The sequence below is a fragment of the Prosopis cineraria genome, unplaced genomic scaffold (genome assembly GCF_029017545.1).
Source record: "Prosopis cineraria cultivar Desert tree isolate PC_DT_omini unplaced genomic scaffold, ASM2901754v1 PC8, whole genome shotgun sequence".
NCBI lineage: Eukaryota > Viridiplantae > Streptophyta > Magnoliopsida > Fabales > Fabaceae > Prosopis > Prosopis cineraria.
In genome coordinates this window covers 5,259,346-5,286,684 of record NW_026555339.1, presented here as the reverse complement: position 1 = coordinate 5,286,684, position 27,339 = coordinate 5,259,346, and the positions used below count along the sequence as shown (strand labels likewise).

Sequence of the window (27,339 nt, the reverse complement as noted above, 5' to 3'; positions counted from 1 at the left end):
TTTTACAACTGTAAAACCACATGTTCAATAATTAAACTGATCAGTTTAATTATTGAATATATGAAATTATAGTTATAAAAAATTGAAGTTATAATTATAAATTACTAATAAAATAATTCTAACTTATTTAACTGATGTAAAGTATATATGCTTAAGCATTATTGTCTTTTTATACTAATTTTAAATTATACTCAAATTTTAAGGAATTTAGTTGTAGTCTCTGAATTTTATAAAACTTATTTATAAATAAGTTTACTCAACCGAATCAATCTGTAATTTTTCCTAAAACTAAAGGGTGCATGCCTTAAAATTATGATGAAAAACAATTCTTCCTGTGTGTTATGGTCCTTACAATCCTATTTGTAATGAATGCAGTTGGAGGAAGGGTTTTGTGGCCCTTTTAATGAGGCACTGCACGTCTGCACCGTGTATTTATCACAATTTTTTCATTTTATCCCTATTCAATGTTAAGGTAGAAAAGTATGAATATTTTTAAAGATGTATTTATTATAAACAAAGTAGGAAACTTTTTAAATTTTTAAACATAGCTAATAAATTTAGTTATGATAAAATATTGAAACTAATTTTATAAATTAATAAAAAATAGTACATTATAATTATAATATTAGTATCACCTTCTCAAACCTGATCGTGACATGAAATAATATTTTTTATAAAAAAAAGTAACTTATATATCTGGGGAAATAAAAATAGAATAGAAGTTGTTAGTTGATTGGCATTCGTTAAAAAGTTTTATTTGGTAGAAACTTGAGGCTTTAATTAACTACAAGATTATTTTAATACTAATATGTCACAACGGAATGAGTAACAAAATTGATAGCCAACAATTGATGAGACACAGCTGCTTTCATTGAAGGCAAGTTCCTGTCCGTTTCTGCCGTGGCCATAATTATTACCCACTCTTCTCCTTTTGATAAGTAGAATTTTTTATGTACATTAATTTACACATAAGTATAATTAAATTTAATTCTCAATAAATTTGCCTCTCACTAATATCCAGAGTGGTGGTTAACAATTCTCCTTTTTTTTTTTTTGGCCAGAGAACAATACTCCTATTTGCATGTCTTATCTAGACAGAACCTTTATTTTTTAAAAAAAGGTAACCAGAAAGAGCATTAAGTCATTTTCGTATAATAATATATTGTATTTATTTTCCATTAAATGACCTAAATCGTTGAAGATGACTTAAATTCTTTTACAACTATTTTATATTTTAATGGAAACAAACAAGTGTGTTGAATTGGATTGAGTATAAGAAATCAGTCGTATTATTAATGTCTATTAGTTTTTTTTTTTTTACATATAATCTCTAAAAATTTCTAATCGCTAAACTCAGAAAGTGTCAAAACTCTTAGAGACAATCGTCAAATATGTCTTTTTCTATGTTCATTGACACGCAGATGATTATTGCTAATAAACATGGGCCCAAGCCGACCAGTCACGGGCAGTGCTTAATTCAAACAGGTTGGCTTGCCAGTGTTCCACATCATAATTAAATGGAAATTAATAAAAATTAGTCACAGGTTAGTTAGTTTATTGGTGAAAACAAACAAATGTCACAGATTTCAATTCCAATTTCATCAGTTTCTTAAGAGTGTTTTACAAGTAATTTTATTAATCCTATCCATCCTTCGATTAATATCAAGTCATTTATTTTTTTTAATAAATCATTATTATACAAATTGCTTTTCAAGTTTCAACCTTCTATGTAAACTTATATACATACGTTTGTAGGTGTACATATGTATAAAGAAATTTTTGCATAGACTAAATGTATTATGTCATCCAAGATCTGTCAAATAAAAATATGTCATACTAATATTAATTGAATTAAATAAAATCTTATGTGTTCTTATTTTTAATAACTTTATTTTTTAAATTTCTTTTGTTGTTTTTTTTTTCTTTCCATCATCATCAATAACAAAATAAAATTACATTCACAATCATCTAACAAGACATGTAAGAATTTATCTCACACACACACATATCAAGTTAAGATCAACTTTAAATGACAGTTTTGGATTTTATTAAAAAAAAACATGTATAAATCGCCTTAGCTAAAAAAATAACAAAATAATATATACAAAAAAAAAAAATCTTTGCCAGTATGCATTTTTATATGCGGACAGAACACAGCACCACGTGTTTTGGGCAGCCATGTAAGCCAGATAACTTCCGTTGAAAATGGCATTGATTTAACGTGCCTCAATGTGCTGTTGATCCATCATTACCATTATTTATTTATTTTAATTTTGGCCTTAATTAAAATGACAGGTTGAGTCTGAATCTGTTATGTTTTTTATTCAAATATGTTATTTTGCAACTTTCTCTCAAATAAAGTGTTTTTTTTTTTCAAGAACTATGAAATACAATGTGTGAAATGTAGTTAGGAAAAAATGTAGGAAATATATTTAGAGGCAATATAATATTTTTAAATTTATATTTTGATATTTGATCCATTTAAATAATAACTATTTTTACAATCCATTCTGATAAATATTATTTTCTCCATGTCCTTCGTTTTAATTTTCCTTTAATATAAAACAAAATTTGAAATATTTTTTCTAGTTTCTAATAGAAGATTAAGTTAAAATAATTAATTCTTTTTTCTAATTTTACCCTGTGTCTAATTATTATCATTTGAATTTTTATACAATAATTTATTATAATTATTAATTATAAAGAAAATTAAAAGTATAAATTTATATATTTTTAATAATTTTAAGAATATAAATATTATTTTAAATAATTTTGCAATATAACAAATTTATATTGCAAAATTTATACTATCAAAATTTTAGCTTAAGTTTTTTTCAATGATAATAATTAATTTAAGTATGATTACGGTTTCACAAAATTCAATCAAGCATATGTTTACAGTTCATAAACTTAATTATGATCTAGTCAAATAAAAGGGACTCGACAACTTTTAAATTAGTCTGAGTTCAAATTTTTGTCAAGAAAAGAAATAATGTCAACTTTTCTAAATTTTCATTCAATATGTATATTCAACTTAAATTCAAGCTCGTACAGAGTTATATATAAAAATTATCCTCTAATTTTACCTTGATATGGATAAACTCTATACTGAAATTGTTCTTATTTGTTAATAGTTAGTTATCCTAGCAGCAATATCATTTTCTTCTTTTATTTTTTTTTTTAAGAAATCCTAGGTTTGAATTCAGGGCTGATACATTAGTGCGTAAAATTTTTAAATTTTTTCTTATTTATCCCCTCAAATTATTTACATTTCGGATTCAAGCAAATAATTACACAAACTGATAACCCAAGAAAAAACTGGTGAAAGAAAGCAGATTATGGGGGAAAAAATGAACCCAAACTTAGTGGGAAAAATGAAAGAATGTTGTCATAAATGCATTAATTACTTCACTCCAAAACGGTGACGAACCAACCATGAAATAAAACACACGGACACTTCAGATTTCATCGTCCCGCCATGTTGTTGTCTTGCGTTCATCGAATGGAGCAGAGGAAGAGAATGCTGTAATGGAGCCACTACCAGGGCTTCCTTGAACGACAGCCAAAGCTCTCTCCAGGTTCGCCACTACATCACTCACACTCGGTCTCTCCTTCGCCTCCAAATTCACACAGTGCATCGCACTATACGCCATTATCTCCAAACCTTCTACTTCGTTCACCTCCGGTTCTCCGACTCTGTAATCCAGCACGCTCCATAACTCTCCTCCTCCGATCCTCGGTCCTGCGTACTCCACCACACCGACAGGACTTGACCCTCCATCTTCGTCTCTGAACACTGCTCTTTTACCCGTCAAAAGCTCCAACATAACCACCCCTAATCCATAAACATCACTTTTTGTAGTCAAAACGTTCATCACGTAGTACTCTGGATCTATGTACCCTACTGTTCCTACAGCTTTTGTCGATTTATGTTCTTGCTCGCCCATCAATGATAATCCGAAATCGGAGACTCTGGCGTTCCAATTTGAGTCTAACAGTATGTTTGATGACTTGATGTCCCTGTGAATTATCGAGGGCACTGCGTAGTTGTGAAGATATTCGATCCCTCTGGCAGCGTCTAGTGCAATTTTGATCCTCATTTGCCATGAATTTATGACACTGCTGGCTCTTTCAGTGTTGTGCTTGTTGTGTAAGTGATCGTGGAGTGATCCGTTGGTCATGTATTCGTAGACCAAGAGTCTCTCGTCGTTTTCCTCGCAGAAACCAATGAGGCCCACCAGGTGTTTGTGATGAAGCCTAGATAATAAAGCCACTTCAGAATCGAATGCGCTTTCTTTTTCTTGGAATTTCTTCTTTCTCCTGCAGGTTTCTCCTCGCTTGATGGCTACTTCCCGTCCATCTTCTAGCTTGCCTCTGTACACAACGCCGAAGCTTCCGGAGCCTATTTTGTTGTCCACGGAGAAGTTGTTTGTGGTTGCTGCGAGCTCTGATAACGTGAAGGTCTCCATCTTGTCTACAATGGAGGATGACCCACTTCTTCTGTAGCTCCTTAATGTCCGTGAATTCTGTCGTTTGCTGGAGAATGATCTTATGGTTGTGTCTGTGGTTGAACCAGCGGGAAAAGTAATATCTACATCGGCTTCTTCGGTGGTTGTGGCTGGAGCTAAATGTTCAGACTTTCTCTGCAATAATAAACGACATGTTCCAAACCACAAGCAGAAAAGGACTGAGCAGAGACCCACAAAAGCACCGGCTGATCCAAGAACCAAAAATATTAACCTTTCTCTTGTGTTTCTTATTCCAGCAGGTGGGGCTGAGGAATTTGGTGAAGATGGCGATGGTTGGGGCGGGATTGGTAATGGCACTGCGATTGGATTCTCTGTTTGGCAGGAATAACATATTCTTCCAGAACCATAACAGAGAACCTCGGAGTTAGGATATGTACCACAAGAGCTACAAGAATCCTTAACGCATGGACCTGGGATTATCATTCCCAGAGGAAGAAGAAGATCTGCTCTGTGAGAGTTATTAAGCCTTCTTCTAGACCAACCCGGTCCCCAGCAGATCACAGACAAATTCCCTGTCATTAACCCACAAACATAATCCAAACCAGCAATAATTGACTCGAAAGAAACATTTTGGATCATGTCACTCTCGATCTCAGACCTGTTGATTCCTCCCCAGCACATAACAAGACCATTCCTGCTTCTGATAGCACAAGTGAAGTTCCCTCCTAAGGCAAGACTCGAGAATTCTGAAGGTGAACTGAAAGGAACGTTCAATTGACCAGTGTTATAGCTTCCTTTACAGACCAAAACTCCATCGGTGGTCAAACCACAAACATGGGATTCTCCTGCAACTAGGCTTGACATCGAGAGATTCCTAAACTGTCTCTGGATCTCATTTCTAATACTCTCTCTCTGACCCCAACAATGAACACTGTTGTTTCCCTTCAGAATCCCGCAAGTAAACCCACATCCAGACGTAACCCCACGAAAATTAAGGTCCTCATTAGGAGAAGGAAACTCATGTCCATTTCCGTCTTTTCCTCTCCAGCATCTCACTGTCCCAGTGTTCAACTCCCTGGCACAAACCTGAGTATCTCCAACTGTTAGATCAGTCAATGAGACGGTGGCGCTGTAATATAAGCGTCTCGGCTGAAAGGGAATGTATGAATCTGCAGTGTCCCAACAAAGGAGGGTGAGCCCACCGGAGAGGAGACCGCAGAAGAAGCTCCGGCCACCGGAGACGGCTTGGAAGGAGAAATTGGGAAGGACTGGGAGAGTCTGATCATTTTGATAGCATAGGATTCTCTGAGTGGGTTCGCCAGCAACAATGCCGCAGAAGGTGCCAGTTCCGTAGACTACGGCAGCGGTGGAGGCAGAGCCGAGGCTAGTGACGGCGGTTGGAGAGAGCAGAGAAAGGAAGAAGATGATGATGGAGACCAAGATGAAGGGTATAGGAACAAGAGACGAGGGTAGCTTTGTCATTGGTGAGTTGCACGCTTCTTGTTCTTCATTGAGAGAGAGACAGAGAGAGAGAGAGAGGTTGAAGGTTGAGGAAGGAGGCGAAGCATAGAGCGAGAGCAAGATGGGAACAGTAAAAAGAAAAAAGAATGAAAATTTGTAGTTATGAGGAAAACGAAGGAGGCGGTGGCGAAGGCTAAAGCGCGTGGTCCCGTGAACAAGGTGCCTTGTTAATCTCGCAAAAGGTGGACGTGAAGACATTGAAGAGAATGAATGAAATTGAGATATCACCATCAACGCGATTTTGTTCTCTGAGATATCACTGTGGCTACAATCTAAGAGAAACTAGAAACAAAGTAGGCGAGAGCAATAGATACTTGATAATACTGATTCCTATTATCATGCTAATCGTTAGACCATTGAGGTCATTTGAAGACCACATTTACGGGTTTTCTTTTAGACAAATTCAAAGACAGCCTTTTTTTAAAAAATAATAATAATAACTTGCTGATTGACGAATGTTAGGTTTTGTTTTCATATACGTAAAACCTGAAAGAATCACCCGTAAAACTAAAGTTTGGGACCAAAAGAGTAATAAAATAATGCCAATAAAAGACGTAAGCATTTGAAAATATTACCGTTTAAAGATTTTTGAATGATCATGATTTTAAGATTAATCAATCAATACACAATTTTTGTGAATTTTAAGATTAGTTTTCTTAAATGATCTTATTAAAGGTTTTAGTCTCTTATGTAAGTCTTGGAATATCAACTACACACTATTTTATTATATGTTTAGATCTAGGAAGTAGGAACATGATGAGTATTATATCACTGCAATTTGATAAATGATGAATTAATAAATTTGTTTATGTTAAATTTTAAATTCTTGATTACAATTCATTTTATGTTAACGGTAATTTCACCCCCTCGCATAAAAATTAATGTCCATTTCTTTAGCTTACAATGAGGCCCATCTAAGTTTTTGTCACTCTCCCTCTCTCTCCTTCCATCTTACACCAGCATCCAAATTCGTCTGTGCCACCTCCGCAACCCACATCGTGTTCCCCACCAAGCACTGTAGCCTCCACCACTTTTTGTTAGGGGTGGGCATCGGTGGGTTCGGTCTCAAAATATGCAAAACCGATCGATCGAATAATACTAAAAATAAAAATCGAATTGAACCGAATAAGTCAACCAAACCGAAATTTGATAATTCGATTTGGTCGGTTAATTCAATTTTTCTATTTCATATTTAGCTATTAAAATTGGGCTCATTTTTTAAATATTAAAACAAACAACACTATAAAATTGGGCCTTTTTTTCTATTCATTTTTTTAATATAAGCCAATTCTAATTACACTCATATGACATAAAGTCCAAATATTATAAAGGCATGGATAATCAAATAAACAACCACAAATAAACACCGATGATCAAATAATAACCCCATAATCCAGTCACAACACCTACTAATAAAAATGACTGATTGAAATGGGGTTTCAAGTGATGTTATTATTTTTTATTCTTTATTAAAATAAAAAATAAAAATAAAATAATTTATGAATTAAATATAATTTATAAATTAATAAATTATATGTAATTCGGTCGGTTCGGTCTATTCAATTTTAAATTTTATTAATCGAATCGAATCGATCAACCAAAATATTTAAAATAAAAAAATCAAATCAAATTTTAATTTAATTTTTAATTTTGATTTGATTTTACTCTCCCTTACTTCTTGCTCTACCTTGGTCTCCATACTCGGCACTATGCTCTCCCCTAGCACATACAATAGCCTCTAATGCTTACTGCTTTGCTTTCGCTTCCATAAAGCATCATTACTTCCCTCCAGCATCGTAACTAGCACCATATTCCACCACCTTTTTTTTCCTTTGCCGTATCTGCCACCAAGACCAACGTCGAAATTGATAGGAATGCGTACCGGAGCCTGTTGTAAAGGAATTTCTCATTCCTAACACTTGCATTATATGAATAGTAATTAAAGTTGAAAATGAAGATGGAGCTTGAAGAATTAGGCTTAAAAATTTTATTTAAATAAAGGGTTGGATTTTAAAAATTAATTTTTTTAAAATAATTAAACTTGAGAGCATGGCTTGATAACTCTTGTAAAAAAAATTTGGGCTCAGACAACTCTTCAACTCCTATTATATTATTATTAATTTTTTTTGTGGAACACGTGTTTAAAACCAAAAAAAACCTGCTCGCCTGAAACCTTAATTCTAGACACATTATATTATTATTAATTTTAATTTATTCTAAAATTGATTTAATATAATTTAATAAATATTAGTGTACAGTATAAAATCTTTAATATTTTTTATTTTTTCATAATTATTATGTTTGTGTAGCTATAAAAAATAAACTTTTTTAAACTAAGATTTAAATTTTCTTACTAAACTTCTAAATGTGTGTTGTTTAATTTTTAAAAGATTATGAGTATTTTTATTTTTTTAAAATTTTAAAATATTACAATTAATTTATAGTGCTTAATTTTATTTTAATTTTTTTATTTTTTTAAAACAGAACTTACAAACTCGATCCTGAATCCTTTAAATAAAAGTTGAGTTTTAAAAAAAATAAAAAATAAAAAATCAAACTTAAAAGCTCATATCTTTAAAGGTCGGCCTCATCTATTTTTTTTTTAAGTTCTAATAGCAACTATATACTTGCCTATACTCTGTATCGATTCTATAAGCACAATCAAAACAAAGAGGTGGATACGCCATCCCCCCCCCCCCCCCCAAACACACATGCACAGAGAGATGAAACAAGACCTACTACAGGGCTTGGTTTCCAAGTGGGAGAAATGAAATAGACACAAAGTCAAACGCAAAAGGGGAAGATGGAAGCACTTGGTATGGATAAGGTTGGAACAAATTTTGGCAGGGAAGTGAGTGATACAAACATTATGAGACACCCTCTTCTTCCACTCCCAAACGAATTAGCTCGAAGTGATGAGAACAAGGAAAGAGCAGCGAGAGAGTAGCGAGATATGGGAAGAGACAGAGAGAGTCAGAAGCATGTGTAAGCTAAGCACAGAGAGAGAGCCTCACCATGCATGACACAAACGAATATTAATTCCTTATTAATTGTGGGGTGAAATTGTCTCATATTTAATTGTTTAATATTCAAATTCAAAATATATTAAATATGAATTTAAGGTTTAAATTTTTCTTAGATCTATAGTTTATAGTACAAATTGCATAATAATCCCTTTTTATTTTCAACTGTTATTTCTCTCAAAATTTCATAGTTAAAACGTACAAACTAAAAAACTATTAACAAAAACACGCTAAACTTCTTTTGCCAAATAATAGAAAATCTAATTTATTTAATGCTGACAATCTGACATGCATATTTACTCTTTTGTGGCATGTGAGCCCTTCTTTGTATACTAAGTTGTAATAATTTTTTTAAAAAAAAAAAAACCTGAAAGATCTGACTTTTAGCGCCTACACTATGGCAATTTGGCTGACCAATAAAATAATTCAGTTTAGCAGAGTATCAATTGGCACCCAAAAGAAAACAAAACTCGGGATGAGTTGTCATGAAGTCAGCGGAATACTAATTTCTTTAAAATTTTAATTGTTCAATTCCATTAATGGGCTGTTGATTACTTGATTATGCAGAATTAGTATCTTTCAAAGGGGTGAGAAAATTGAAAAAAGTAAAGTATTAAGCTCGTTTGGTAGAATGGAATCGGGAGTGACGAAGTGAAAGTGAAAATTTAAAAATATAATGTTTGGTGCACGGGAACTCGTTTCTCTGAGGAAGTCACTTCCATAGTAAATGAAATTCGGTTCCTCTCCCATACACATGGAATTGAGTTCCTCCTTCACTTCCTTCATCCTCTGTCATCTCTGCCCTTCAAGTTTCTCCCCTCACTCCAACCCAGAAGTGATCGTGCTTCAAGCTCCTTCAAATCCCGAGCGCCTCTACCATCAAAGTTGCCGATGACAGACCAAGACGGAGGCTATACCAACACCTCCGCCATCAAAGATGCGGCTGATCGACCTTCTGAATCTCCAACGCCTGCTTCAAGCGCCAGCAAATCCCTAGCGTCACGACTCCCTATAGTCATCGACAATGTCCAGGCTGTCAAAGTTGTCTTCCTTCAGGCGCGATTTGATTTGGGTTCCGATGGGTTGCTTCTCTGCTGTTCGTCTCCAGCCATAGCTTGATTTGCTTCGATATTAATTTGCCTCAAGAATGAAAGTAGTCTTATTTCAACTCACAAGTTGACTAACGCTTGATTTGCCTCAAATTATGCTTTCACTTGGTGCTTCAATAATTTCTAGAGATAATTTTCAATTATTGTTGAGCTATTAATAGATTATTTTTTGGAATGGATGTGGTTAATTAGACGTGGAAGGTTGCTGGTACTACCGTACTAGGTGCTTGAATTTTATTTTTTTAAAAATTTACGTACCAACCATACTTTAAATTTCATTTCTACTTTTATTTTAACCTTTACTTTTATTTCAATTTTTATTTTTACTTCTATTAAAATTATTTTTTCATACCAAACGTGGCATAAGAGAAGGATCAATTTTGGCCATAAAGGGTCATCTGATTCTCTCCTGAGTAATTATTACCATTAACCAAGAATTAGATTTTGTATCTCCCATATTATTAATTTATTATATTCAAAATTAGTTAAGTACTATATATATTATCGTATTTGATATAGGAATAACTTGTGCAGATTCACTACCAAAAAAAAAAACTTGAGATGATTCTACTTTATTATTTTTTAAAAAAAAGCATCATGACTAGCTTCAAGAGACATTTACCTTAACAAATTTATAGACACAGTAAAATATGGGGGGTAATCTTAGGATAATGTTAATTAATAAATAATTATTTTTTAAAACATCAAATCACTCCCCAAAAAAATGTTACAAAATGGGGTGCAGGGAGTATATGTCAATATTAATAACTTGTGCATATTCATTACCAAGAAAACAGGATTCTATTTTATTGTTGTCAAAAAAAAAAAAAGAAGTCGTGACTAGCTTCAAGAGACGGTGATGTAGATCCAGTGAATCTTGGTATAAACTATTGTCAAATATCAATACATTATCACTCCTTGTCGTCTCATAAGTTCAGGCAAAGGATCACACATAGAGTTCACTGTTTTTTAAAATGGTAATTTTATTTTATTGAACTTGTAGAAAGTTTTGTAACAACTTGTAAAAAGAATGAATAACTAGATATGCGAATTGTAATAAATAAAAAATAATAAATCAGTCCTATAATTTGATTTTTAATCAAATCCCTATACTATTAAGTCAGATAATTCGTTTCGTAAAATTATATTTACTAGCACAGCGAGTTGTCATAATTTGAAAATCTAAGAACTCAGTCCTAACTCAGTAGACGTTAGGGGGTAAATTAGGTTACATTAAAACGCCAAAGCTTAATCAAAAGAACTCAGAATTCATCGCCAAAATCACCATCACGTTCACGTGCTTCAGCATCAGATCCAGCCACGGCGCAGTGGCGGCAACGGCTCTGCGGGTTCTGCAAACGACAGCTGCAATACACCAAAATTTTTTTTTAAAATAATTTAACTCAACCGTAGTTGGGTTACAGCCACCCAACACATTTTTATATCAATAATTTCAATATAAAATATTTTATAATTGGCTTCAACTCACACACTATAACATTTCAGATAAATTTTTACCTCCCACATGCCATTAGGCTAAATCACATTTGTCCATCCTTATATTCCCAACAAGTAAACTAAATCACATTTGTCCATCCTTATACTCCCAACAAGTAAAATAAGCAATTTAATAAATTTTCAACACAAACCAGTTATTTAGCCTTATAATCATGCCATTTTAACCAATCCAAAGTAAACCAAATATTAAAATTACAGTCATCCAAATTGTACTAAAAATAGAAATAGTTTGAAAGGCATGATTACATTTATATATTCATATAATTGACAATAAACAAAAAGCCCTAATATTGGCAATATAACATATTATAAATCATAAATTAAATACCCAAAAGAGACAGTGGATCTATACCACTAAGCCTCTGGGACTCCTCCACGTGTCACTCGTGGCTCTTCTCCTGAAAATTGTTAACCACATAATGAGACTCAAAAGTCCCAGTAACCAAAGCCAATTTATGATAGTGTATACAAACAGTTAATTGTGTGCTTACTAAGTGAGAATTAAAAATAATATAATTCCAACAAATATATGAAATATTACAATACACACAAACAACCATCCTTATATCCCTCCATTAACCTCGAGCCGTAGCCCTCACTCGGTGCTAAATTACCCGGCCAAAGGTAGATTAGCCCGAGCCCTTACAAACCACCTATTGAGCTCCAATAGGGGCATACCACGTGGCACATAAATACAACAACAATAGCAAGTCTCCCAACACCTCCCATAATAGTCAAACAAATTCATAATAATAATATTGCACAATATACAATAAAAAAAATTCATAATTTTCTCAATAATCACCCAATTAACATGAAGTAACACTAATCATAAATTAAAAGCATGGTTACCTTGTGGCTTTTTCAATAAATTATTCCTTAAAATTTCTCTCTCACCACAATCTTCACCAGTAATACAATCTACAAATAACATATTATTTATAAATATTAGTTTCAATTTTTGAAACTAATAAAATAATTCTAATAATAGAATTAAAAATATAATATAATTCCTAATTTCAATCTTAATACAAATCTATAGTTAATACTATTAAGTAAAATTTTTAACTCCTCTTTTAATTATCAATAAACATTGATAATCTAAAAATCAAATTTTAAACTAATTTCTATTATCAAAATTTTCTTTTTATTTTATAAATTCGTACCTAAAATACCCAAAAATTAAAAATTAAGTCTCTAGCTTAGAATCATAATCCTATAACCATAATAATTCATTTCTCATCCCAAATAATCCTCTAAACCTCAATAAATCAACATATATTTTCAGATCTAGTTTAGAATTTGATCCATAAGCCACAGATTCAAAGATCATCAACAAATTTATACTGTAGAACATTTATTATACTACTGACAACCTCAAAAACTATATTTATTCAACATAAATTCATCCCTCTTCCAGATCTTAAATTTTCTACCACTACAAACTCAGAAACTAAAGAAGAAGGATGACTAAGAAAAATTTTTAGAACACTTACTTAGTCTTAAAAAGCTTAAAATCACACCCTAAATATCCTATTAAAAACTCTTACCTTAAAAATTTAGATATTTCGCACCGGCAACTCGCTTCTCTCCCGCCTCAGCTCGCGCGCAGGAAAAGAATTGAAGAAATGAAAGGAAACGGGTGAGTTTTTATGAAAATTTAGTGGGTCCCACACATTTTTTTTATTCTTTTCTCTCTCTTCTTTCCTTCTTTTTTTATTATTTTATTTTTACTATTCATGCGCGGCGGCCGAAAGTTTCCTTGTTTTTCTCCTTTCTTGTTTTACACCTTTTCTTTTGTTTTTTTTTATTATAATAATAATAATTTAATAATATTTTTTATTATTATTTTTTTTTATTTATTATTTTTTTTAGAATTATATCCTAAGTTAGATTTAATAATCATTTTCTACTAATTTATTTACCTCTAAATATTTTTTAAAATTTCTATTAACCCAAATTAACTATTAAAATTTAAATTGAGATGTTACAATTCTCCCCTCCTTTTAAAAATTTTGTCCTCAAAATTTGAAGTTAGTAACTATTAACTACTTACTTAATCAAAAAGATGAGGATAATACGTCGCATACTGTCCTCGGTCTCCCACGTAGCATCACCTAGAGTTGTGCTCTTCCAGATGACTTTAACCAATCTAATGGTCTTATTTCTTAATTGCTTGTCCTTATAATCCACAATCCTTTCTGGTTCAGCTCTGAATGTCAAATTCTCCCTGAGTTCAATTTCCTCGGGTTCAATTATATGGAAAGGATCTGGTTGATACTTTTTCAGTTGTGACACATGGAATACATTGTGTATACCAGCAATTTGGGGTGGTAATGCTACTTGGTACGCTACTGGTCCAACTCGTTTTAAGATCTCAAAAGGCCCCATAAACCTTGGTGTCAATTTCTTAGCCTTAATAGCTCTTCCAACACCAGTTACCGGAGAGATTTTCAAAAATACATGGTCACCTACTTCAAACTCAAGCGATCTTCTCCTCTTATCCGCATAACTCTTTTGTCTACTTTGAGCTGTGAGTATTTTTGCTTGATTAAAGCAATTTTTGGATAGTCTCATCAACAATGTCTGGCCCCAAAACAGTTCTCTCACTTAATTCTGTCCAACACAGTGGCGATCTACATTTTCTTCCATACAATGCCTCATAAGGTGCCATCTGAATGCTAGAATGAAAACTATTATTGTAGGCAAATTCAGCTAATGGCAAGTGACTATCCCAATTACCTCTAAGCTCAATGGCACACGCTCTTAACATGTCTTCAAGAGTTTGTATGGTTCGTTCCGTTTGCCCATCGGTCTGGGGGTGGTAAGCGGTGCTAAAACTCAGACGAGTACCCATGGATTCCTGTAATGACTTCCAAAAGTTTGATGTGAACCTCGGATCACGATCAGATACAATATTTGTCGGCACTCCATGCAATCTCACCACTTCTCTTATGTAGATTTCAGTTAATTTTTCAAGAGAATACTTGATATTAGTAGCCAGAAAATGAGCTGATTTGGTGAGTCGATCTACGATTACCCATATAGTGTCATGACCAGAAGATGTTCTAGGCAATCCTGTAATGAAGTCCATAGAAAATGCTGTCCCATTTCCACTCTGGAATATCAAGAGACTGTAGCATCCCGGCTGGTTTCTGATGCTCAATTTTGACTTTCTGACAAGTCAAACAATGAGTTACATGTTTCAGTTACATCTCTCTTCATCCTTGGCCACCACCAACCACGTCTAAGTCATGATACATCTTAGTTGCTCCTGGGTGAATGGTATATTTACTCTGATGAGCCTCCTCAAGTAAGATATTTTTCAATCGAGTATCATTAGGCACACACACTCTACCTTTATATCTTACGACATCATCATCGTCACATCAAAATGTTCAGCTTTCCAGCCCCATCTCTACCCTAATCTTATTCAAATAATCGTCCTTCTTGCTTGCGAAATTGATTTCTTCTTCCCAAAAATTATTCTCAAATTCAGTAATATGTAGAGCAGCCAAACGATTTTCGACTACTTCTACATTTACTGCGGAAAAACTACTAACTAACTCCATAATTCATGTTCTCTGACCATCATGTGAGCAGTATGTACAAGCTTCCTGCTTAGAGCATCGGCGACTACGTTAGCTTTCCCTGGATGATACTTCAACTCAAAGTCATAATCCTTCAAAAACTCAATCCATTTGCGCTGTCTCATGTTGAGCTCCTTTTGATCAAACAAATATTTTAAAAACTTTTATGATCACTGAAGACTTCAAAAGAAGAACCATAAAGATAGTGCCTCCAAATCTTCAAGGCAATACTACACAGCAGCAAGCTCCAAGTCTGAGTAGGGTAATTTTCCTCATGAGGGCTCAACAATGTCGAGAGGCATAAGCCCTACTCGATCCTCCTGCATCATACACAACCTAAACCTTTCTTAGAAGCATCAGTATACAAGGTACAAGGAGCAGTTGGAACAGGTAAGGTGAGCACCGGTGTGGTGGTCAACCTCTTTTTCAGCTCCTGGAAATGCAACTTCACACCGTTCGTCCAAATAAATGGAGCATCTTTCCTGGTCAACTTAGTCAAGGGCATTGCAATTTGTGAAAAACCCTATGAAACGACGATAGTAACCTGCAAGACCCAAGAAACTCCTAATCTCTGTCACACTTTGAGGTTGCTCCCATTTCATCACTGCATCTATCTTACTAGGGTCCACCGCTACTACCCCTTCTTCTGAAACAACATGGCCTAAGAATTTAACTTCTTTAAGCCAAAAATCACATTTGCTCAACTTGGCATAGAGCTTGTGCTCTCTTAATATCTCCAAACAATTTTTAAGATGTCTAGCATGGTCACCTCATCTTCGAGAATAAATAAGTATGTCATCAATAAAGACTACAACAAATTCATCGAGATAAAGCCGAAGATTCGATTCATATAATCCATATGAAGACAGCTGGGGCATTTGTTAACCCAAACGGCATCACTAGGAACTCATAGTGCCCATATCTAGTCTAAAAAGCAGTTTTAGGGATATCTTCCTGCTCTAACCTCAATTGATGATACCCTGATCTTAGATCAATCTTAGAAAACAACCTAACAAATCATCAATTCGAGGTAAGGGGTACTTGTTCTTGATGGTTACCTTATTCAATTGTCTATAATCAATACACAATCTAAGGCTTCCATCTTTCTTTTTCACAAACATACCGGTGACCCCCATGGTGATACACTCGGTCTGATAAACCCCTTCTCTAACAACTCTTCAATTTGTCTCTTCAACTCAGCTAACTTCGATGGAGACATCCTATAGGGTGCCTTAGAAATAGGCCCCGTACCAGGTACGAGTTCAATCGAGAACTCAACCTCTCGTTCTGGAGGCAAACCGATCACTTCAGTAGGAAAGACGTCAGGGAATTCTCTCACTACTGGAATCTGATCTACACCTTCTTCAATCTCTGCCTTGATTGAGAAGAAAATCATAAAAGCTTGACAGCCCTTTCTTATACACTGTTCTACTTGAGCTTAGACACACCAGTTGAAAGTGACACACTCTTTTTCTGACAATCAAGTACAGCTCCATTTGCAGACAACCAATCCATCCCCACGATAACATCAATCCCAGACAAGACAAACAAATGAGGTCTATGGTGGTCTTTCGACCCTCATACTCAACCTCTACATTTAGACATGCCTTAGCAGTCCTTACAGTCAAACCAGCAGGAGTAGAAATCTTCACATCAAAAGGTAAGGTACACACAGGCAATTTACATCTTTTCACACATTCATCAGACACAAAAGAGTGTGTAGCACCCGAATCAAACAAAACACAAACATCATTATCAAGGATTCGGATTATACCTCTGATAGCATTAGGGTTGTTAGCAGCCTCTGGCCCAGAGAGGGCATACATTCGTGCTGGTACTGTAGGTCTCTGATCATTACCCCTATTTTGGTTCTAATAGCAGAATCGAGCAATATGACCAGGCTTCTGACAGATGTAACAAACCCAACAATCACCAGAATGAAACTTCCCACACTTACTGCATGCTTGATTACTAGCAGCACCGGAAGTAGGATTAAAGGTAGCTGGGCTCCTATAGGACCCCTGACTCCCACTCTGATTCCCTCTGTAGCTTTGGCCCTTATGGTAGTAGCCCTTCTTCTTCTGATTTCTAAAGCCTCCAAAGATTTGACTGCTCCTCTTCTCTACTCCACCAATGGGTCTGGTGTGGATAGGGGGTTTCCCATGAGGTTCTTTCCTCCTCTCTCTATCAGCTTCTAATCTAGCTTCTCTCTTCCTCCGAGAAACTATTCGAAGCTTATTGCACATCTCACTGAATGTCTTGATCTCAAAAGGGGCTAACTGTTCCCTTAAATCAGGCCTCGCCTTCTCTAGCAATCGTTCAGCCATCCACTCCGTATCTTCATGTTTTTGGAGGTAAGTGGAGTATTTAGATAATTCTGAGAATTGTTCAATAAATTCATCCTCATCTAGATCACCCTGACGAAATGCATGAAACTCAGCCTCCTTTTCTGCTCTCAGTGCAGTAGGAAAATAATTCTCGAACAATATGGCTTTAAAATCTTCCCAAGTAAGAGAGGAATCATCCTTCGGTCCTGATGTTTCCCACCATTTCTTAGCACTCTTCTGTAGTAGGAATATTGCCAGCTGCACCTTTTGATTAGAAGTGCACACAACCATACGAAAAATACTCTCCAATTGATCTATCCATTCTTCAACCACCGCTGGCTTAAGATTTCCATCGAAAGTAGGAGGATTAAACTTACGAAAAGTATTCTAGATCTTTGTGATCGTGGATGTCTGTTGCTCAGAGTGAAGACTCACATTCTTCGGACTAGTCTCATGGTGAGAATAGGGAGGTGAGCCTTCATCAGCAGATTGGCTCGCATTTAATACCTTGGTATGGCTTCCTTCTTGTTGGCCATTTCCCTCTCGGTTGGAATTCTCCTTATATTGTCTTAAAGCGGCCAACTCTTCTTCTTGTCTCTTCATGCGGTCACTAAGATTATATAGTAAATCCATCATTTGCCTCATAGTTGGCTCATCCTGCCTTAGTTATGACTGTATAGGCTCGCCCTGCCCCATTTGTTGCTGTATGGGCTCCGGTTGTGGCAGTGAAGGTATGTCATTTCCTATTAGCTCTATAGAATCACCGGCAATTTCGCCACCTCTCCTAATTTTAGACACCATCTCTCCCCTCCTAAAGGATGGAAGTCACATAATTAAGTTAACACTAATCTCAAGACAAGAAAAATAATGGAGAAGCATTATGATTTAATAATGTATATTGCCAATAAACTAGGTTAATGTATAGTAATTTCATAATTTATAAGAATTTGAAACATGTAGCTCTGATACCAAAATTTGTAACACACCAAAATTTTTTTTTTTAATAATTTAACTCAACCATAGTTGGGTTACAGCCACCCAACACATTTTTATATCAATAATTTCAATATAAAATATTTTATAATTGGCTTCAACTCACACACTATAACATTTCAGATAAATTTTTACCTCCCACATGCCATTAGGCTAAATCACATTTGTCCATCCTTATACTCCCAACAAGTAAACTAAATCACATTTGTCCATCCTTATACTCCCAACAAGTAAAATAAGCAATTTAATAAATTTTCAACACAACCAGTTATTTGGCCTTATAATCATGCCATTTTAACCAATCCAAAGTAAACCAAATATTAAAATTACAGTCATCCAAATTGTACTAAAAATAGAAATAGTTTGAAAGGCATGATTACATTTATATATTCATATAATTGACAATAAACAAAAAGCCCTAATATTGGCAATATAACACATTATAAATCATAAATTAAATACCCAAAAGAGACAGTGGATCTATACCACTAAGCCTCTGGGACTCCTCCACGTGTCACTCGTGGCTCTTCTCCTGAAAATTGTTAACCACATAATGAGACTCAAAAGTCCCAATAACCAAAGCCAATTTATGATAGTGTATACAAACAGTTAATGTGTGCTTACTAAGTGAGAATTAAAAATAATATAATTCCAACAAATATATAAAATATTACAATACACACAAACAACCATCCTTATATCCCTCCATTAACCTCGAGCCGTAGCCCTCACTCGGTGCTAAATTACCCGGCCAAAGGTAGATTAGCCCGAGCCCTTACAAACCACCTATTGAGCTCCAATAGGGGCATACCACGTGGCACATAAATACAACAACAATAGCAAGTCTCCCAACACCTCTCACAATAGTCAAACAAATTCATAATAATAATATTGCACAATATACAATAAAAAAAAATTCATAATTTTCTCAATAATCACCCAATTAACATGAAGTAACACTAATCATAAATTAAAAGCATGGTTACCTTGTGGCTTTTTCAATAAATTATTCCTTAAAATTTCTCTCTCACCACAATCTTCACCAGTAATACAATCTACAAATAACATATTATTTATAAATATTAGTTTCAATTTTTGAAACTAATAAAATAATTCTAATAATAGAATTAAAAATATAATATAATTCCTAATTTCAATCTTAATACAAATCTATAGTTAATACTATTAAGTAAAATTTTTAACTCCTCTTTTAATTATCAATAAACATTGATAATCTAAAAATCAAATTTTAAACTAATTTCTATTATCAAAATTTTCTTTTTATTTTATAAATTCGTACCTAAAATACTCAAAAATTAAAAATTAAGTCTTTAGCTTAGAATCATAATCCTATAACCATAATAATTCATTTCTCATCCCAAATAATCCTCTAAACCTCAATAAATCAACATATATTTTCAGATCTAGTTTAGAATTTGATCCATAAGCCACAGATTCAAAGATCATCAACAAATTTATACTCTAGAACATTTATTATACTACTGACAACCTCAAAAACTATATTTATTCAACATAAATTCATCCCTCTTCCAGATCTTAAATTTTCTACCACTACAAACTCAGAAACTAAAGAAGAAGGATGACTAAGAAAAATTTTTAGAACACTTACTTAGTCTTAAAAGCTTAAAATCACACCCTAAATATCCTATTAAAAACTCTTACCTTAAAAATTTAGATATTTCGCACCGGCAACTCGCTTCTCTCCGCCTCAACTCGCGCGCAGGAAAAGAATTGAAGAAATGAAAGGAAACGGGTGAGTTTTATAAAAATTTAGTGGGTCCCACACATTTTTTTATTCTTTTCTCTCTCTTCTTTCCTTCTTTTTTTTTATTATTTTATTTTACTGTTCATGCGCGGCGGCCGAAAGTTTCCTTGTTTTTCTCTTTCTTGTTTTACACCTTTTCTTTGTTTTTTTATAATAATAATAATAATTTAATAATATTTTTTTTTATTATTTTTTTTATTTATTATTTTTTTTAGAATTATATCCTAAGTTAGATTTAATAATCATTTTCTACTAATTTATTTACCTCTAAATATTTTTCAAAATTTCTATTAACCCAAATTAACTATTAAAATTTAAATTGAGATGTTACAACAACTCCATTTAAATATCCCCAACACCCCAAAAAATTTGTATATCATTTGTAAAATGGAATGGAGTGAGATGAGACAGAACAAGATGAAAAAGCACATTCCATATTTTGGAAATTTTATGGGAAGAATGAATTATTTTATTTAATCATTATTAAGAATTATTATAAAATTAACATATTTAAAAATTAGTTATAATCTTGCTTTTTTTTCAATTTTAGAATGAGATAAAGTGAAAGAGCAAGAGGAAGTGAAAAGAATGAGATAATTCTGTAATAAAATTATGTACATCAAAACATTATGTCAATTTCAGAACAGCGAGCTATTTCAAACTATTTTTCTTCCTTTTAAAAAATTATCTCAAACAGTAAATACAAAACTTTTAACTATCTCATTCTATTTTTTTCCATCCAAAAAAATGCCTCCCAAAAATTTCGGTCACCATGGAGCATGCAACTGTGATGATCAAACCAAGACATGCAAGATTATTTAGCAAAAAATTAGACCCAGCATTTGCACCTTAGTCAAGAACAAAGCATGGTTGTGAAATCTGCTGATGCGTTGGGCGGACATCAAAGACAGACTCGAGCTAATCAATATCAGAAGAACAAATAACACAACAGAAAATGAAAGAAGTTCCTTAATCTACTAAAGATATGCAGACTAAATAAATAACAGCCTGAAAAAGATATCATAAACTATATTCACTGAAAGACGGACAGCCTGCTTCTAGATTGATCACAGGCGATGACATGCCAAAAGCCTGCATTCACATTGTGACCCGACCTGAATTTACATAGAAGCTGAACCATGACAAATTCTCAAACAAAGTCAACGGCTGGCTTTAATAAACAATACAAATAAATACACAAGCAGCTTGTGCCCGTTTATCAAAATTCCCTGAAAAAAGCTGTCTCTTGGGTTGAGGAAGAGGGAAGGGGCAGGATATTTTTCCCTAGAAAGTCATGTCGAGCAACGGAGGTTACTTTAACCTCACATTATAACCATATCTCTGACTCAAGGATCTTCCATATTAACGCCCATGTAGGTATCATAACTCCGAGACACGTAATCATCATCGAGATCCTCCATAGTTTTACCAAAAATAAATGCCTTCGTCCCCATTGTTGTGAAGGGCATCAACCCAAAAGCTCGTGCAGTTTTAATCTCCCTGGCGATCTTCCTTTGAGCCTTCGCACTTATGCCAGTCTGCTCAATTTAAAAGAAAAAAAGCAGTCAGCGTGATCTCAACCTTTAGCATAAGTTCATCACATTGATTTTCTGCTTAGACACTGATCGGTAGGATGGGCAAAGGACAGGAGAAGAAGGGTTTGATGAGAATGATGCTGATCAATGATTTAAAAATCCGATCCCTACAACCACAGACAGCCTCCTGCCAAGCAGTGCTCTAAATTTTACCTGGCTCCTCTTGATAATGATTCCAGCTGGTGTTATGAAGTTTGCAAGGAATCTTACGTTCTGCACAAAACATTGACAGTAAGCACCAACCCAGAAATAGCTTAAGCAGGACAATTTTGTTCATGATAGAAAACAAATGCAAATCACAGCTTCACTTGAGACTGAAACAGGTGTAAATCAACCTTGACCAGAACAGTCAAAACCTAAATTGAAAGAAGTTTGGATGACAGGGTCCAAAAATGTCTCAATAACATTCCAGAAGTTTACCTCACCAGTCACCTCTATCTGCCCTTACATAAGACACTAACAGAATTTCCTTATAAGCGAATGATGACTTGAAAAAAAGAATACGTGGACGACTCACTAAGGAATTACAATACAAAGCACATTTATTAGAGTGAATTTAACGAACCAAAGTAACAGAAAGGACAATTCTGCATCATGATTAAGTCAGTGTACAATCTATCTAAATCAAAGGTCTATGGAAAAGGTTGAGTTGGCATCTTCTTGTCTCAAAGCTGATGGAGTGGAACACCTTACAACATTTTAAAAATAATAAAAATATATAGGATGTCTTCACTTCCTTTATTATTCGCTGATGCCTTATTCCCTATCAAATAAATTTTGGTAAAAATCCCTAAGCAGCCATATCATTATTTTACAAGTAACTTATCGATATTATTTACTTTACTGAAGGAGGGGAGGGAGAAAGTTCAGTTCCCTTAATGCATGCAACAAGGAAGTCACCATTTTGTTGCAGTGTAGACATATCCAGTAGCTATGCTCATAACTAATATGAAATACTGTAATATACACAGGCTAGTTATTATAGAGATTAAATAGCAGACTACTACAAATGAACTCATAAGCGCTGACCCTGAAATCTGCTTTTCTGAGAACTTCTTCAGTGGTTACTGCAAACTCATCGTCATTGGCAATTTTTGTTGCAGCTGGTTTTGTAAGATCAAGATCCTGCATGAAGAAATGAAATGCAAAGATCAGAAAACTTATATCTTAAAATAAAACAATAGAAGAAGATTTATTTAAAAAATGGAAATTGTTAGCCATCTGCCACAGTCTCATGCCTGATCATTGCTAGCTTTAAATAATGTGTTTTCTCATGCATATAGATAAGTTTTCAGTGATTTCTACGATTTAGCAAAAGCTTTCCTATTCCCATTGTGTAGAAGATATTACACAACCCATTTGATGTATTTTAAAACAATTTTTAATATTATAATAAACAAAGACAAGTTTTAGCAACTCCAAAACAAACAAAACAGAATGCACAGTAGTATATCAAAAGTATAAATATAAATTTATTACATATATTGTAAAATAACATTTCAAAATATAAAAAACTAGTTAAAGACTTTAAGTATTTAACATGTGAGATCAAATGTATGTGAAATTGATTTACTAGAGTTCATTAAACATCGTAGATCTCTATTAGAAAAATCCAAAATTAAGATTCGGATGAGAAGAAAGAGAGTGAGGAATTTATAAATGATTCAGTGCAAAACCAACCAATTGTTACAATTTTTACCGGTCTGATATGTTTTTTCTAACATATTTTCAGGGTCAACTCACAACTGTACCAAATCCATGATTCAATTCACCAGTTCGTTGGTCCAACCAACTAGTTTGATCCAATTTTCTAAACTATGCCCTTAAAAAACATAAAATCATTCTCTATAAAGATTACATAGCTTTTCAAGAAAAAAAATTAAAGTAAAAACAAGTTATTTTTCTAAATGATTCCTTTTCTCTTTAATGATCCAGCATATAAAATTTTTTCAGAAAAAAAAAATCAAAATTTTCCATTATTTTTGATATATCACCATGTCAAAAATAAATTCCAAGAGAAATTTACATTATGTTAGACATAAGGGAAAGTAGGCTGGGCAAAATATAAACAATAAGTTCCCACTTGGACATATGGTGAATTATACATATCAAGTCAGGCCAAAAATAAACTATATAATGCACATAACAAATACAAAGGCACAAAAAGACATTGAAATCTTGAATCAATGTAAATTAAGGCAGCAATACATACCTTAATATTATATGTTGAAGCTCGCCCAAAACTCATATCATATCGAAAAGAATAACCATCTTCATCTATTTCCTCAGAATCATATTCAAAGTATTTGGCTGCCTTCTCCAGTTTTCCATCCATTCCATCAGTTAATGTGTCAAAACCTTCACCCAGATCATTCAACATCTCAGTTCTAGAACTTGACTTGCTACGACCCCCACCCAGATCATCAAGCTTTTGGAAAAGAGCATCAACTTTGGAATTGCTGCTAGGATTATTGCCAAATATCCGACGCCCAAATTCCTCAGCAGACTCAGCAGAATTATTAGTCTGCTGGTCATTAGGTCCATTTCCTGCTGAAACATTCAACAAGTTCGAAAGGATTGATGAACAAGTATTAGAAAGAAAGAAAAAACAAGCATTGAAAAATCCTAGTTCCAGGAAAGTTAAGGAATGTGATCTTGATTACTTGTTGAAGTAGAGGAAAGCTTGCTTCTGATCAGACTATCAGGAGTCAAAATAAGGGGGGATTCCAAATCTAAACAGATTCATTTATTGTAGTGAAAACCTTTTTTTTTTGGGTAAATCATTGACATAATCGAAGAAAATCAGAAGGATAATGAACAAAAGCTGACAGACAAAGAACCGCAGAAAGCAAAAGATGTGAAGTAATTTTAAGTACCCATATTTGACCATATTGAGAGACATCTGGAAAATTAGTCTGATGTAATTGGCGCGACAAACAGCCATTTAACGATCTAGCTGCAACTCTAAAAATCGCCATTTCTTTCTGCTGCAATCAAGCATTTGGAGCTGTTAGTTTACGAGCTCTAACGATGAATTCGGCACCAGCATGAAACCCAACGAGTAACAAAAATTTTACAAAGAGATAAAAGATTCAGAGTTTCCCATAGATTGGGCCTGTGAGGTAAAATGTTTAACAAAAATTAACTATTAAACTGAGAATTCCTGCACAGAACTACTTAAAGGGTTTGAGATGAACCTAATCTAATACGACATGTACCAATGAGGTAAGACACTATGCTCAACTCAAAGCCACGCTGGCTAAAAAAATGAAACACTATGCTTAAGCCGATATAGGCCCAGTGCGAAAGGCACCAAATTAAACACAATTTTCATCTTGAAAAACAGTAACAGGACAGAGGAGCACCTCAAGATAGGAGACACAATGGAGAGAACAGCAGCAAAGTTCCGAGGGCTCGATGAGAGCTTGAGAGGAAGAGCTAGTCACGGTGCCGAGTGCTAGCACGGAGGAGATGGTGAGATTCGATCACCGAGCACTTAGGACGGCAGGAGATCTGAAGGTTCAGGTTCTTGTTCGAGTCTCAGAATGCAATGCAAGGAAAAGCCGAGGAGAGGAGGAGGGCGAAGATCAAAGAGGATAATGCCAAAACCAAAAGTAAAAACCTAACCGCGTCGAAGTCATTTTACAACTTACTCATTTAGTTTCAAATATAAAGAGAATTTGAACACATTCACATGCTATAGGTTAAGAAAATTAACTAATTCTAGTAACTTTATGTCTTAAAATAATACACACACACACTAAAATATTCCAGTAATTAATATTTACTTGTTTTTAATTTAATAATATTATTCATTTATGAAGGATTTTTAGAAAAAATATAATTTTTATGTTGTTTGAAAAAAATATAATTAATATTTTTTTAGAATTTTTTGTTTTGTTTATAATAAAAAACAATGAAATATGTTATAGTTTATTTTTTAATTTAAAAATAGACTGAGTGCAATTTAAAAATATAGCTTGAATTGAATTAAATAATATTAAAATATGGTGTAATGTAAAGATATATTTTAAAAAATTATAAACAATCCTATATATATATATATATATATAAAGCTTCTAAATAATTCTAAATTAGTTTGGGTCTTACCAATTTACTAAATAGGCTAATCTAATGATGCCAAGCTAAATAGCAAGCATTATTCCAGCTATATAAAAGATAAATTCTTGAATGCATTGAGAGCGCCACATTATTTGTTATCTTTTTAATTAGAATGTCTGAAATTGTCCATTTTAATCGTAATCAAAACAGTTGCTTGATTATATTTTATTTATTTTTGAAGCATAATTCTCGATATTTTTATAAATTTGATTAAAATAACTACTAGATATAGGATTAAAATTAAGTGACTTAGAGTATTGTAATTGAATATACCACAAATAATACATCTTTTCAGGTGCATACAAGAATTTCACTATATGAAATTAGCAGTGAGTGGCATCTTCCAAAAATAAAATGAGTTTTCCTTAATCTATCATGTATTGCGATATTAGTTTTTATTTTGGTGGCTAGATTATGCATAATTCCTTGAAGTTGGTTTATGTGTTAATAACCTCTCTAGTCTCTTGAAAAGTTTACACTAAACTCCAAAGTCTACACTTTTATATTTATACTTATACACTGTAGCTTATTATAACGCTTAAAGTTTACGAGGGTCATGTGTAAAAAAAAAGGTTAATTTTAAAGGGATATGTGATCATTAACATACTGTATTCCGTTAATAAAAATAATGACATAATTGGGAAAAAGTTAAGGTATAGTATATACATAAATGGGAAAGTTTAAGAGGTTATACACCTATTTATCAAGTTTTAAAGGTTGAAATAATTATTTGCATTCAAGATATAGTAGCTTAGAACAGTTTTCTATGATTCATTATGGGCTCGGTCAGGTGCGGAACTAGGCTCATTAAAACGGGCTCGGAGCCCAATTAAGCCCACGTTTGGTGTGATCGGAGATTGAGACAGAGTAATAAAGCAGCAGCTTTTAACGTATTAAGGATGCTTTTAAAATCCGTTCTGTATTACAGCACATTGGCACATGGACAATTGGTACTACATGCGTTTGGTTTTCATTTTATTAAAAGTTCATTTTAAAAAAATTAATTTATTAAAATTTAATTATTATAATAAAATTTATGTTTGAATATAATTTTTTAAACTTGATAAATCAAAAATTATTTGAATTAATGATTATTTATACTTTTGAATATATAACAACACAAAAGACATTGATTGATGGTGATATATAATTTTTATTGTATAAATATAATATGTTAAATTTGCATGCTTATTCACATGGCATTTTTTCTTATTTACGTGCTCATAATATCACAGAGCCAAGTAGGTTTAATTTAAATTTAAAATAAAAACTAAAATAATTGAATG

The 27,339-nt window shown here is 33.5% G+C and overlaps 2 protein-coding genes and 1 long non-coding RNA gene across 7 annotated transcripts; all 3 read right to left on the bottom strand.

Moving 5' to 3' along the window:
* Positions 1 to 3,228: 3,228 nt before the first annotated feature.
* LOC129317925 (putative serine/threonine-protein kinase-like protein CCR3) lies at positions 3,229 to 6,162 on the bottom strand. The gene has a single exon (XM_054962349.1). The coding sequence runs from the start codon at positions 5,949 to 5,951 to the stop codon at positions 3,459 to 3,461; it is 2,493 nt and encodes an 830-aa protein (XP_054818324.1). The 5' UTR covers positions 5,952 to 6,162; the 3' UTR covers positions 3,229 to 3,458.
* A 12,708-nt stretch (positions 6,163 to 18,870) lies between these two features.
* Positions 18,871 to 19,610, bottom strand: LOC129317826 (uncharacterized). The gene is made up of 2 exons (XR_008595062.1): positions 19,537 to 19,610; positions 18,871 to 19,082 (listed from the first exon to the last, which is right to left on the bottom strand). It is a non-coding gene; the product is annotated as an uncharacterized LOC129317826 (long non-coding RNA).
* A 1,682-nt stretch (positions 19,611 to 21,292) lies between these two features.
* Positions 21,293 to 25,556, bottom strand: LOC129318605 (uncharacterized). 5 transcript variants are annotated; one of them, XM_054963455.1, is made up of 7 exons: positions 25,297 to 25,556; positions 24,808 to 24,918; positions 24,595 to 24,663; positions 24,144 to 24,481; positions 22,961 to 23,056; positions 22,085 to 22,144; positions 21,293 to 21,874 (listed from the first exon to the last, which is right to left on the bottom strand). In XM_054963455.1, the coding sequence occupies exons 2-7, from the start codon at positions 24,809 to 24,811 to the stop codon at positions 21,683 to 21,685; spliced, it is 759 nt and encodes a 252-aa protein (XP_054819430.1). In that variant the 5' UTR covers positions 24,812 to 24,918; positions 25,297 to 25,556; the 3' UTR covers positions 21,293 to 21,682. The 5 variants fall into 5 exon arrangements, with proteins under 5 accessions (XP_054819430.1, XP_054819431.1, XP_054819432.1 ...); XM_054963456.1 differs by having other exon boundaries at positions 24,808 to 24,915; XM_054963457.1 differs by lacking the exon at positions 24,595 to 24,663.
* Positions 25,557 to 27,339: the final 1,783 nt, after the last annotated feature.

Excerpts from the sequence above, each read along its gene's own strand:
- LOC129317925 (XM_054962349.1), bottom strand. The coding sequence starts at position 5,951 with ATGACAAAGCTACCCTCGTCTCTTGTTCCTATACCCTTCATCTTGGTC.
- LOC129318605 (XM_054963455.1), bottom strand. Across the intron at positions 23,057-24,143 it reads CTTCAACATATAATATTAAG|GATCTTGATCTTACAAAACC; the intron begins GTATGTATTGCT and ends TTCTTCATGCAG. Across the intron at positions 22,145-22,960 it reads TCAGAAAAGCAGATTTCAGG|AACGTAAGATTCCTTGCAAA; the intron begins GTCAGCGCTTAT and ends TGTTTTGTGCAG.